The sequence below is a fragment of the Frieseomelitta varia genome, unplaced genomic scaffold, assembly GCF_011392965.1.
Source record: "Frieseomelitta varia isolate USP_RPSP 00005682 unplaced genomic scaffold, Fvar_1.2 scaffold_351, whole genome shotgun sequence".
Taxonomy (NCBI): Eukaryota; Metazoa; Arthropoda; class Insecta; order Hymenoptera; family Apidae; genus Frieseomelitta; species Frieseomelitta varia.
In genome coordinates, this window is record NW_025110092.1 from 110,748 (window position 1) to 125,081 (window position 14,334).

A 14,334-nucleotide genomic window follows, 5' to 3' on the forward strand; every position below is an offset into this window, starting at 1 on the left:
GGAATTGTATCGCAATTAGCTCGTATTAAATTTTCGGTGCGCTAGGCGTGGTTGGCGAGACCGGACATAGGGAGAATTTTAATCGCGAGGCGGACTTCGTTCTTCTACTCCTTCGTGCGACGCGTTTAATTCGAAGAACAGGCGAGAGCGACATATTTCAAACAAACTCGAAAATTCTTCGAAGTTCTTTGGAATAAATTTCGAGATCGTACCGAGAGATATACCGGAACCATTTGAAAATATTTCTAAACCGATGTGTCTGAAAAGTGCCGAAGAAAACAGAAAGGAAAAGGAAGAGAAAGAGAGAGAGAATGGAAATACGCGACAGTGAAATAGCGAGCTCCGACAGAAATTTCATAATCTAATCCATTCTATTTATTTCTTTCAAATGGTGTCCATTCGTCATGATTCTTGCACGCCGTTTAAATCATGTGAAACCCATTTGTCCATTTTCTTTTTTATCTCTCGTGCTCGCGAGCCAATTGACAAGGATAATAGTATTACAAAAGAATGCCTTATTTTCATTTGAAAACAAGCTGTTTTTCCTCGTCGTTTTTGACGAATCATTGTCGCGGCATTGTCGCCCTCTGAATAAAAAAAAAAAAAAGGAAGAAAAAACAGACGAAACGGAAAACGAGATGAAAAATTACCAGGTGTACACCTGTCTCGTTATAATGAATGCCGACGTGCTCGACACGAATCCCGATAATAATCGTATTCATATTTCATTTCTTTCCTCGTTCAAAAATCGACATTTTGTCATTCTCGGACGCGTGACATGCAGGTCGCATGTTTCATTTACGACATATTTAAGGAATTCTTAATGGTCGCATGGTCTTCTTCTATCATTTTTACACGATATTAAGTCAATCTAAATTACGGTTATCGTGTGTGTGTCTGTCTAGCTCGTAAAGTAGCTGTCAAATGTCCTAAACTTACACGTAAATGAAACGTACGTGCGCACAGAAGTCAACGTCAGATGTGTCTCCTTAACCGAGAGAAATGACTGTGATTCGAAGTGGCGCGAATTACAGCGAATTTCAAGTCGTTGCGTAATTCGTGGCCGAACTTCACTTTTACGTCGACTGTGAACTCGATCCGATTGTTGTTTCGTAGTATCGAGGACAGATGCTCTCGTCTTCGTTTTCGTCTCACGAAATCGATATCGTATCAGCGCATTTGGCGCAATTTTACGAATTAACTGCGTGCGCACACGAGGATATTCGAACGCTCCCTGATTTTGACACGTTTTGCATGTCAAAGCTTTATTAGCGCTCGAGTGTCGTGTGATAATCACACCGGCGAAAGGAATTTTGCCAGTTGCGACAAAAGAGGAAGAATTGCAATAACAATTACCGGAAATCCGAAAATCTTGTCTCGGAGCTCCAAGTTCTAGCCTAACCTTGACAACCCTAATTATTAGACCGCGCGCTTACCATAAGTTGTCAGCACAACCAAGCAATTTTGACGGTCATTAACACTTATGCACGAAATACATATATATATATATATATATAACATGTACATATATATTCATGTACATTCTCCTGGGAACTTTATTCAAAGTTCCGTCATGATTATGACAATGTTTTGAACGGGGGGAACTTACATAAATACGAGCACTTCCGTCTCAGCCTGTGGCAACAATTAACGCCGTTAGGAGTCTATTCGCGCTCATTAACGATCTTCCAGTCATGTGCAAGCCCCTCGCTCCCTCCCACCCTCAAACAAAACTTCGAACTTCTCGCGCTAGTCTTCTGATGTTTTGTTGTTGAGGATTTAATATCGCGCCGGCAAATAATAATAACTTTATTCGAGCGGTCATCGACTTTCCAACTTTCACCATTTATCGTTCGTTCATTCGAACATTTATCACGTCCGCTACCGAACTTTGTTAAACGTTCGGAATGTTCGCCCCGGAAGAAGCTGAAAAGGTTCCGGCTCGATCATTAATCGTTTAATTATAACAATCTTGTAACGGTTTGAATTCAGAAAACGAAACGATCTTGTCAACTTTCGACACTCGACCGTCTGATAATTTTCACCGGCGTTTATTCGTTTCGATCTCGTTCCCTCTCTCGTCGCACTTTCCTTTCCGTTTCATCGGAGCTCGGAGCTTTTCTTTGAATATCAGTTGCGAAATGGAAACTCACCAAGCGAAACAACATTCAGCGCTGTATCTCGAAACTTTTGCAAGATTGGTATTTAATCGAGTTTAATAAAGCAAGAAATGTGGACGATCCTGCGAAGAAACGTTCGTTCTCTGCGTTCACGGTTGCAAAACAATCGATTCCCACGGCACACGACGCAGCACCTAGGAGGACCTAATTTATGGCACCCCGAAGTTTTCAAGCCAACCGTGTTCTCTTTCCAAGTTCCGTGGTACGAAGGACCAAATCAGGCTTGATGTTTCACGTTCTTTTCGTTTTTTTACACTTCGAAGTGGAATGTACATTTAAGCGATCTGGTCGCGCAGTGGACTCAACTCTTTCGTTGTTTAGTCTTTATGAACTGTTCATTTTTCGAGCGTTTTATTGGACAAGAATTAATCCCTTAACTACGTATGATATATGTACCAAAAACATGTATCAAAAAGCATACGGTTCAGTTCAGCAATGTTTGGTCAGCGTGCATTCTTCAGAAAGTATATTGAAATAATCAACCCACTAAATTGCGCTACGTTGAACAAACATTGTTTATTTCTTCGTATTCTATATGGAATTGATGCACATGTTAAAAAAATTTAACAGTAACTTTAAGCTTTGTTTCATAATATATCTCAATTTTGTAGGTACTATGATGTTAAATTAATTTATATCACACAAATACTACAAATCTAAATAATAACTCCGTAACTTTAAATAATAACTTTTTATAAACTATATTAAATATTGTTTATTTCTTCGTATTCTATATGGAATTAATGCACATGTTAAAAAAGTTTAACAGTAACTTTGTTTCATAATATATCTTAATTTTGTAGGTACTATGATGTTAAATTAATTTATATCACACAAATAATACTACAAATCTAAATAATAACTATAAATAATAATAACTTTTTATAAACTATATTAAATAATATTGAAATAACAAAGGTATATCAGATAAATAGATTAAACTGTTTTCCGTAAATGTTGTAGGAATGAATAACAATTTCTGTAATGGTGACTATATATACATTAGTTTGATTCGAGCAACGTGAGGTGAATGCTTATGGTCTTTCGTTGAGCCAACAGTGGACAAGGCGTTAATCGTGTGATGCAGTGATTCGACCAAGCGGCGATACGCTTGCAGAGATTTTAATCATGCAATTTGTTCGATCGCGCAGTAGATTCGCTCGCGTACTGATTTGCGAGAGTGACTCGGTCACACTCGCAGTAGATGTGGTAACGCAATGATCCGACCGCGCAAGAGACTCGGCTGTGTAAGTAGATTCAGTCGCGCGGTGGTTCGACCGCGCAATAGACTCGTTATAAACGCGGTGAATTCCATCTCGCGGTAGACTCGGTAGCGCAATGATTTCATACGCAATGGCTCGTCTGTCCATGAAAAACACTTCCGAAAGATAGATATCTCTCATACTCCTTCTATTTTCCCTTTCCATGGTTCACGATCGAACTGGGTTTCTGATAAATTTGGGAAAATTCCGAGGGGGACGTTTGGGGGAAACGATTTCGTCTTCGTAGAAGAATCATGCAATAGAAAAAAGGATCTAGCCACACGGTAATAGGGAAGATAACAATCTTCTTCTGGCAAGAGGAACTCAGTACTCGGAAGCTCGCGTGTTTCAGCTGTTTCTGAACATATGGAAAATACTACGGAGAATAAGTGTAATAGCTATTGTTGAAAAAAAAAACTTTGGAGCAAAACATTTAAACGATCCGGTCGCGTAAGCCTATCAAAGAATAATATTTCCAACAAGGAAATATACCGGAGTGTTGGTCACCGATTTCGATGAAATTTGGTATAAATGTAAATAGTTTTCGAAAAAAAAAATATTTGACTCGTATTTTGTTTTTTTATCGGCCATCATCGATGTTGAAGGGGTGGAAACCACTCTCTAAAGTGAGGATCATATTTTGTCAAATACCTCGGAAATGATTGAAGATACAGTTTTTTTGTTTAAATTGATGAAAACTCGCGTCTTTTAACGACGAATTTAATTGTATACCATCTTGCTCAAACGATATATTAAAAAAACCGCGTTTCTCAGTAAGTTTCTTCAAGTGAATGTTAATCAATTCTCTTGAATGTTCGTATATATGTGAAAAAATGCATGTACAGAGAAAAATTACGGGTAAAACGGAATCTTGATTTGGAAAATCTTTGAGAATTTTCTCACGCTTCCATCGAATATCGAGTTCGAGTCTAAGCCTACACGCCACTATTCTTGTAACAAGAGGAGTGGAAACGAAGGTGGTAGCGCGGCTGGAGAGGGTGGTTGAGCGAGGTCGAGGGGAGGCTGTAACCCATAAAGCGTCGCTACCGGTCGCTGCCGTGGCAGTAAGCGTCGCGGCGTTCATCGAGAATGCGGTATGCGGTGTCTCTCTGCGCCAAGATCGACACGTGGTTGCTCGTGGACGAGATTCGATACGTTTCTGCGTGGTTAAACGCACCACGCAGTACGTAAATTTCGTGTTTCACCTCTCTCGGCGCTTCTCTTTCGCTCCTCTCCGACGTGACTCTACGATATAACTATGACAATGACAACGACGACGACGACGATCACAAATTGAAATACACGAGAGAAACTCCAAGTAGACCAAGTGTTGTGCATCGTTTCATTTCTCGCCAATACTGTGCAACGTGAGTTATTTCGTACATGAGACTGACCGCTACGTGCGAGGATGATTGAAAAGGTTCATCACGAGTAAGTTACTCTTAGCGGTCGTTCCACTACGAAGAAAAATAACATACTTCTTTTTCCTTGGAAAGATTAAAAATTAAATTTTTAGAAAAATCTCTAAATTTTTTTGAGAAATCGATCCCAGGTAATTTTATCGGGTATGATATTCTTGAGACAATGATCAAAATCGTTCATCCTTGAAAACTGACGTTGTTCCAGATTTTTCGGACGAGTGACTTTCTTTCTTTTTTTTTTTTTTTTAAACAAACAACACGTTCGTTGCAGTTTGTCGAAGTTACGTTCGAAGTTTAAAGGACTTTTAGATATTACGAGAGGGAACTCGCGATTTCACTCTGTTATTAACGATATTAAAATATTACCGTCGTTTCATTTTCTTTTTTTATCTTACTCTGTTAAAATTAATTAATTTCAATAATTACGTACATTCTTCTCGCTTTACGCTCGGCAGAATAAAATATACGATAAAATGTTTCTTCGGTGAAGAAATCAGATAGCTATTTGAATCAGAGAGAGAGAGAGAGAGAGAGAGAGAGAGAGAGAAAGGGGAGGAGGAGAGTTGCTAAAACAGCTGCGGCATAACTTCACGTTGCCATGATTTATGTACTTCACTCAGTCTAGAGGGATCACTTCGAATAAAGACTTGAAATTTTGATGAATGTTAAGGTGGAACTTTCGCGGTGGCAACTTAGCAACTGCTTGCGAAGTTGCTACCCGTAGCGTTAAAAATGTTTCATAGAAATCTTTTTTTTGAGGTGGATTCTGAAGTATAAAATTCATTAAATTTTTTTCCCCCCGCTTCATCTTTCCTCTTTCCTTTCTTTTTCTCTTCACTTTTGTTAAAAGGCTGCTACGTAAAACAGCAGGTAATACGTCGAGGAAATATCTCTCGAATTCTCTGCACCTTAATAGAGTATTGTAACATATTATAATCAAAGCCTTCTGAAAATATTAAATCATATTCATAATTACGAACCAAGTTTTTTGCTTAACGGTCATGTGAAATATTCAGCCCCAAAGAATCGTTTCACGTGTATGATCATTTTACTTAGCTTGCTCTTCGGTTCGTTTGTGAATCAATTTTGTTTATTCAACAAAAATGATTCGTGCGTAATGTTATTAATCGAAACGTTATATCACAGAATGTTTGTGTTACACGTACGTACATATGTCAGACGATCTTTCGCGGATGAAGGAAAATTTTAATAACAAATATCGCCGAGAGATATTTTACAGATAATATCGTGCTCGTAGCATTTCATTTGTGCTCCCCATGGCTTATATTGGCAAATTATTTCTGCTTTTATTCAACATTTCATCAAAAGCCTTGAATATTATTTTATCGAATAGCTTATAAATAATAATATTTGATATTTTATTAAAACTCTTTTATTATCGTGCAAATTTCATACGTAATATTTTTCAACGTGTTTTCCAACTTTATTACCAATTTATTTATTGAAATTAGTCTCTTTTAATTCCCGAGGCCAATAATGTCCGCTTTAAATAGGGGAACGTTACGTTGCGGAAGTGGAAAATCGTTCGCTTTGAAAGAATTCGCACCCTCTAGAGAAGATTAATCTAGAGAAACACCTGATTAAATGCACTGCTTTCTGTTTCACGAAACACTATCTCGAAATATTCACGACCAATAACGTGAAAATCCCGTGTATATGCAAGACGTACTATGTACAATTTATCAACGGCAACAAACGGAAAAAAATATTTGCGTGCGTCATACTTTTGGTATGCAACCAATTTTTCGTTTTATTTTTATGTTTTATTTCGTTTTATATTTTGCTTTCGTTTTATTTTCGCTTTTTTTTTTTGTTATTATAAAACGACATTCGGTCTTGAAACATACATATTCTTTTTTTTGTTTTTTTTCGGTTCAGATTTTTCGAACAACGCAACAATCGAAATCGATAGACGAAACAATAGACAGATATTTAAAAAAATATTTCACAGTTCCACGAACATTTTACACTTGTAAAGTGTAACGGTGCAACGCCCCTTCATCGCATAAGCATAAGTGGATAATATTTTTTTTTTTTTTTTTTTACATTTTTAAGTGTTGTTCACTTCCATCGATTCGACTCGGTTCCACTCGAATACGATGAAATATTGGACGTTCTGTCGAATTTATTTGCCAAATAAAAGCGCTAACTTAAAGTTTCTCTCTTTCTCTCTCTCTCTCTCTCTCTCTTTCGTTTCTGAGAGACGGTTGAATATTTACTTCGCTATTTTCGATCTACCAAGCAATTCTCAACGTTTTCACATTTAATTACGTTTAATTATAGAAAGATTTTAACGTAACAGACAAAAGATGCATTATCGGAAGAAAATGAATAGCCACTTTTGGTTATTATTTAAGCGGTAAACATTTAAGCTCAAAGTAAGCAAACGTGTAACTTCCTTTCAACTTGACGCGATGAAAATACGCGTACGTAATTTTAGAAATGTCTACTTGACACTTGGGTACTGAATAATCTAGATTGCTCCGAAAATTAAATCAGACTTTGCGGGCCGTCAAAGTTTCGAGTGACTCTCCCCTGACCGATATATAAATTTTATCACCTTACAATACCACTGAAAACCGACGAAGTTAATAGTGGCAGGCGTGAAATATTTCATACGTAAGGAATGCAGCCATTTGGCGTGACTTAAATCTACCTGGAGGTTCCGCTATCGTACGTACGGCGCGCGTTTCGGTTCCGTAGGAGGATTCGTATGCAACAGTCTTTGCTACGCGAGCTTACCGGCATACTGCAAAGATAATGAGAAAATAGATAACAGAATTAGAGCTAAGATACGATGGCGGGGTGCCACGAATGTTACTTTTGAACATAATCTCGAGTAATATTTTTAGGAGAACTTACAAAGTAAAGGGGCGTTAAGAAACAGAAGAAAACAGAGAATGAAATGAAAAGAAAAAAATGAAACAAAAAATATGTGTAATCCAGTCTTGTAACATTGCAAAACGAATATACAAATCGAGATCCCTCGCTGTTGCTTTCGTTTCGCCTCGCGGGGAATTCGAAGTTTAATCGCGTTTCGGGGTTTCAGAAATTTCACGCGACGCGATATCACATCGTCGTCACGTTCGACGACGAACGTCGAATCCGTATTTAAGAGTAAGCGCCACAGACAGATTCCATCGAGTAATTTGTACAATAGCGTGGCCAGGCGGCAGTAACGAATCTCCCCGGTGTAATTACGAAGGGCGCCGTAACTCAGAAAAGGTGGAGTGCACGTAAAAGGGGTTCCGTGTAAGCGCGGGGCGTAATCATCCGAAGAATGAGTTAGGTAACTCGAGAAATCCGCACGTAAGCCTCGCGAGTAAAAAGCGCGATGAATTCGCAAGAACTTGGGAACTCGTTTCTCGTGACTTTTTTCCTCCCTTGAATTATAGCGATCGCTATATAGGGGGAGAGGAGGTTCGGTCTAGAGAGAGGGTGTAGCGTCGTGTCGCGCAAACCGACGCTTTTTGCCCCTACGTTATTTATTATTTTCAAATTTTTCTTGCCGCGAGCTTTTCGAGCTTCTCGAACGATTTCTCGAACGCGGCGGATGCTTTCTCTACTCTCTCGAAATAATTTATTAAATAATTTATTCGCGCGTTGTATATCACATCTGGGGATTAGCCGCTCGCGCTGGCAACTGATTGCGGACCATAACGAGTGACCGAACACCGTACACCGTGTAATTCGTCGCTTTCTTTCACTTTTGAACTCGTCCGCGTGATATCACTGGTATGTAATTATCAAGAAGTAATAAACTCATTCGTTTTGCCTGGGTTACGTTTCAATGTACTTAAAACTGAGAAAATGTTGCAATTTTGGGACAAAAAAAGAGGCACGTCATTTCGACGCAAAAGGTTAAACGTCGTCGCTGGGTAAAGGAAATTGTTTCTGTCACTTTGTTGTGAAACATACTTCGTATAAATTTTCATCGAAGGAAAGTGTATTGTTCTATAAATTTTATGTTTTTTTTTTTTTTTTTTATACGGATTGCAATCGATGGTTTCCAATTAAGGGATTTACGGGTGATTCACTTCAATCCGAATTAGCGATAATTTTAGAACAACGATGAAAGAAGCTCGCAGATGGCGATTCGCGTTAAATGCATCGATGCGCATCAACTCTTCAACGAAACACGAATCGATGAGGATTATAATTCCCTTTTTATCCTCTTTAATTTCCTGCTCCTCGATTCTTCTTTGAAATTCGCTTACTACCGCTGACTACTTTTCAAAGGGGTGCGGACTTGCTGGGCGTCGGACCGTTGCAAAAACTCTCTGTAATTAAGTGATGTAATTAGCTTACGGACGAAGAGACCGGGAGAAACGAGAATGAAGATTGGACAAAGAACATTTGGCACGGATTAAACGCGAACGCTTGAAATCAATGTGTTGTCGCGTTCAAACTATCTCACGTTGCTGAAGAAAGTGACCCGGTATTAAACGCTACGCGTTTTCAACGAAACTTTCAGCCCTCCGATTCTCACAATTAGCTCAGCCGATCTGGGAAATTTCCCTATAATTTGTGTCTGTCCCAATTGATCATCGAAAGTCAATAGTTTCCTGAATGTTCAAAAATTTTGCAGTGTGTATTTGTTTCTTTTTTTTCTGATTTTTACAATCACGGAACACGCGTGTATTCTAACTGTATTGGGAAATTTCTTCCTCACGCGAGGAAAACAGGAAAGTTTAATTAGAAAGTTAAACGACACCACGAGCTGGTCAAATTTTTTGGGGTGTTAAATAATTTCGAGCTTTATTCCAACGTTTCGATATTTTTGCGTCGTTTAATCCGGAGGACGTTATTTAATATAAAAAAAATGTGACAAAAATGTGGGACAGTAGACTCTCGTAGACAGCTTCATTTTTAAATAAATCTAAACGTCAAATATTTATCGATTATATTTGAAAAAAAAAGGAACGTGCACGCAAAAACTGATGGGAGAATCTGTTGACGAGGTAAATTTCTGATGCATTGCGTGCCAAAAATTAATACCGTCCCTGTTATAAATTGTCGCAGAAAGTGTCCTCGAGTTAGCAACTCGTTTTTCAAATCTCCGCGACCTCTTTCTGTCCCTCAAAATTCTTAAAATAAAGTTATTCGCGAGTTACGTTTGAAATGCGATCGGAAACATTCGAGAAACCGTAATTCGACCAAACGAACTCTTCAAACTCCGTGGAATGAAGCCGGCCAGCGTTATTTCGAGGACTGGGAAAAATGCTTCCGTCGGTATAACACTTCCCGAGGGAATTGTGTGCTTGGTAACCAAGAAAGTTCTATCGTTTTTCTTATGACAGATACGAAAGGTGCAAGAAATGCAGAAAAGCAGCAATTTATTCATCAAAACGCTTGTACGCGCCCGGTTATCTTTCTCCGACAGGAGAAATAAACTCGTAAATATCAGTTTCACAAAATCCACGATTTTCCGAAGATGAAAGATTCTCATTGGTTTTAAATTTCTCTTTTACTTTAATTCAACGATGATTTGACCCGTTATAATCCAGTCCAACACATTTTGCGAAGGAGAAATTACTAAAAGAAACAAAAAAAGAGAAAAATTTCCACTTTATTCTGTTCGCAGCGTTTTACGGAAGATTAAGGAGGTTCACAATGCCATCCATTTTCCATGTAGCCAGGGATTGATATATCTTTGTCAGGTGGTAAACTACACTCTGGATTAACCGTTGGAAAATATAATAAATGTCCCCCCCGGAACGTTTCTATTAGAGAGGGTCCATAAAACTGCATTATCTTCGATTCACTTAAGAAAGTTCAGCGTGTGCATCGTGACACTGAATTGCAAATTAATTGAAATAAAGCAACGGCTGGAAAGATCTACCTAGCTACCACGTCGCCTCTGCGGCGAAAGCCACCGAAATTCTCTCGCGTAAATAATCATTTACACCTCGGCAGCGTTCAACGTGAGCTTCTTCGAACGGAAGATCTATTCCACCCCTCTTCGGAGGACGGCAGAGAGAGATTTATTTTTCAAAGATAAGGGAACGAGGACGTCAAACGATGACTCGAGAATACCTTGAAGCGTAATGATAAGTATCTTTGGAGGGAGCATAACTTTGAGAAAGTTTTGGAAAGTACAATAGGATATAGGATCGGAGGGCCAGCGAGGATGTCCTGCGAGAAGACATCGCGACGTCTCAAGTTCTTGCTCGGCAAGGCCAAGAGATTAGGTCTGGGTACCGACGAGGTTGTCGACTTGCCAGCGGCCAAAAGACTATTATCTGCTCGTGTGACTTCAGCATCCACCGTGTGGACGATCCTGGCCATGATCGCCCTAATCCTCGGCGGTGGTTTGATACTAATCTTTCTCTGCACGCCCTGCGTCGCCAGGAGCAGAACGTGAGGCACGCTCCATACTGGAATTCGTCAGGTGATTCTCGCTCTGGATCGTCACGTAACGTATTTACGATTCACGACAATTGTTTACGATTTATTATTATTACGAGAAATTAAATACACGTGCGAGAGTGAGTCAACGAGCTGAGACTTGCATGCCAAATGAAATATCTTCCGGCTTGAAGAAAACGAAGAATGCTTGAAGGTTGATAAAATTCTGAAAAGTTGATGAACCACGAACCACGAACCTGCTTTACGATAATGTATTGCTCCCTTCGATCTTCGATAAATTTCAGACTTCTGACTTACTCTCGTATAATACACTTTTGACGTAGTTAGCCGAAGAATGTTGGAGAGTTTGCTGTTACGCTGCTACGTGTTAAAAAGTTTCATTCTTGAGAGAGGAATGCAAATCTGTGGCTTGACACGTCGAACGAGTTGATAAAACGAGAATTTCGTTGAACAAAGTATTGTACAATCTGTTAATAAGGTATTTTCAATGAAATATTTGTTCATAAATATATATAATAGATGGGCACAAAAATAAAATAAAGTAAAATATTTGATATTTCCGTCGTGACCGTTTGTCAAATTTAGTATTGCGGCGAATAAGCGTAAAGCTTACTTCGGATGAAATTGATGCACGTAGTGGCGATACTCAAACTGATATATAGATTATGATCGTCGTAATTCGCGAAAATTGATAATGCGTAGAATTGCGAAAATTTATTTATGGTCGATCGGTGTGTTGTCTCGGCTGTCCTTGTAACAAGCTGCACAACGAAGCGCCTCGAATTATTTTACAGTTAATTAAATTTACATAACACAATAATAATCGCCGAGGCCAGGAAGTTATTGTAATTAGTTGCTGATAAATTGATTAAACGGCGGCAGACATTTTAATTTATGTCAGATAAAGTGTCACGCAACTTGGAGGTATATTAATGGTAGCCAACTTTATTTCACATAATTTGACACAGGAAAAAAAAATAAAAGAAAAAAGAAATGAACGATAAAAAAAAATAGGAAAATAAATTCCAATCGTGTCTAGAAGGTTCGAAATATCTAAAAAACAAAATGACGATCAAACGTTTCGAAAATGTTTTACTCCTTGTTTGTACTCATCGAGCATGAATCTCCTTGCTTTACACGGATTGTACGAACAGTTGTTGAAAAAAGGAAACAAAAAGCACAAACTAATATTTTTTCAATCGACAGAAGAAAAACAAATAAATAAAAAGTTTTCTACTTTTTTGAAAAAACCAGACATCGATGGAAAGATTATTCCACTGTGAAAAGTGGATATGTGATTCCAAACACAATATATATATATATATAGTAATTTTGTTTTACTGGTATTTTCATTAATTTTAGTCACTTTAGATTCGATAAAAGTCTGTTTATTATTTGCAATATATTTAAATTTCGTACGTGACTATCAGTAATATATGTTGAGATGAAAGAAATTAGAAGAAAAACGTGATAAAGAAAGCAAGGACTCGCGAGGGGAAAGCGTCTTTTCGAAAGTTTTCTACGGCTGGAAAGCCAGAATGGGAGATGTTTCAATAGCAACAAAATCGAGAATGGGAGATTCCCGCAGCGCGTACGCGTTTCAGCCAGTCGAATCAGACGGAACGTGTACGAGTGGATTTAAAAAAAGAAAAAAATTTGCTTAGTGAAAGACGGTATCTTGATCAAAGCGATTACCTGGTTTCTGGTCGAGTTGCAAGGAACTGTTCCGGTCAAAAAGCAAAAACCATAGCGGCAAAAGAAGCAACGTCCGCGATGATCATCGTTCAAAGATCGTATCTAGTTTCCTACGCTTTCACCTTATCGTATTAAACAAAATTTATATGCATATTCACTGTCGTGCAGAAAGTTAAACAGAAATATCTTATTATACAAAGATCGATTGGACTAAGAAAAATATTAGAATTTAAGGAACGTCGTATGATTCTGGATGATTAGATGATTTTTGGCAGCAATTAGTGCTTTAATTACTGAAAGAGATTCCAACTAAAAAAAGAAAAAAACATGACCTACGTGAAATTTAATTACCGACGAAACATTTACAAACGGAGGTGTAAAAATTTTTATCGATTAACGAGACAGATTCACTACCTCCTGACAGGAACAATTTTACACTTATGACATTTACATGGTTCCTCTACCGCCGTGTGAGAAATTCTGAGAGAGAGAATTCTATGGTCGAGAAATTGTATTATTGTTGCTGAAAGAGTTAATCCACTGGAAGGGTTAGTTTCTTTCAATTCAGTTGGAACTTTCTATCAATACGGTACATTTCATTAAATTTATTGCTCTAATATCGTGAGAACTAATTACTTCTTGGGAGCTAACGGATTTACGGGACGAGCGCGAGCGCGCAATGTCGAAACTCGTGTATTTTACGAACTAGCTACGTCACGCCAGACTAGAAATTACATCACTCCAGCACATGCTCCGTATAGAGAACACAGAACAGCCTTTCCTCCCTTGACATGCACCTCCGCGACCGTCTCTGACCGTATATTCGACAAAAGTGGAAAGAAAAATGTTACTACCCGCAACGATTAGTTTTTACTCTTTACATCGTGTGTTGAGCACATTTTTAAAATTTTCCCGATCGATTTATTAAGGAGAGACGCCACGAAACAGTAGAGAATTATTTGGAAAATTTTTTTTAACACAAAAGGGAAGTCGAGAGACTTCGACCAACTGTTAGTTTTAAAAAGTCTCGTTTAATCGAAAGGTTCTCGTACACGTTCGTGTCTTGTTTGATCTCTGCGACGTTTGAGATTGATAGTACATTTTTCTTTGAAGCTCGATCGACCAGTCGCGATCGTTTTTACATTATTTCTCAACATAAATTAATTTTTTTTCTTTATAGATGTTCTAATTACATTTTAATGTCTGTTTCAGATCCAATCCAGATCTGTCGCCAGAACTTGAGCCAGAAAGTATTTTATGATGTTCATTTAAATCGTTCATTTAACCGCGATCGAAGTTTTCGTAAGTGAGGTGAAAAAAAAAATGGAAGGAATAAATCTTTCGACAAGAGCGAAGATGAAATAAAAATTCACAGTGTTAAAAAAA

General features: G+C 38.2%; 1 protein-coding gene across 1 annotated transcript; it reads right to left on the reverse strand.

Annotated features, from left to right (window-relative positions):
• Nucleotides 1–10,482: 10,482 nt before the first annotated feature.
• On the reverse strand, nucleotides 10,483–11,271 carry LOC122530669 (the record flags this gene model as incomplete). The annotated part of the gene is made up of 2 exons (XM_043657822.1): nucleotides 10,483–10,629; nucleotides 10,984–11,271. Coding segments are annotated over 2 exons (435 nt in total), but the record flags the coding sequence as incomplete, so codon positions are not given.
• Nucleotides 11,272–14,334: the final 3,063 nt, after the last annotated feature.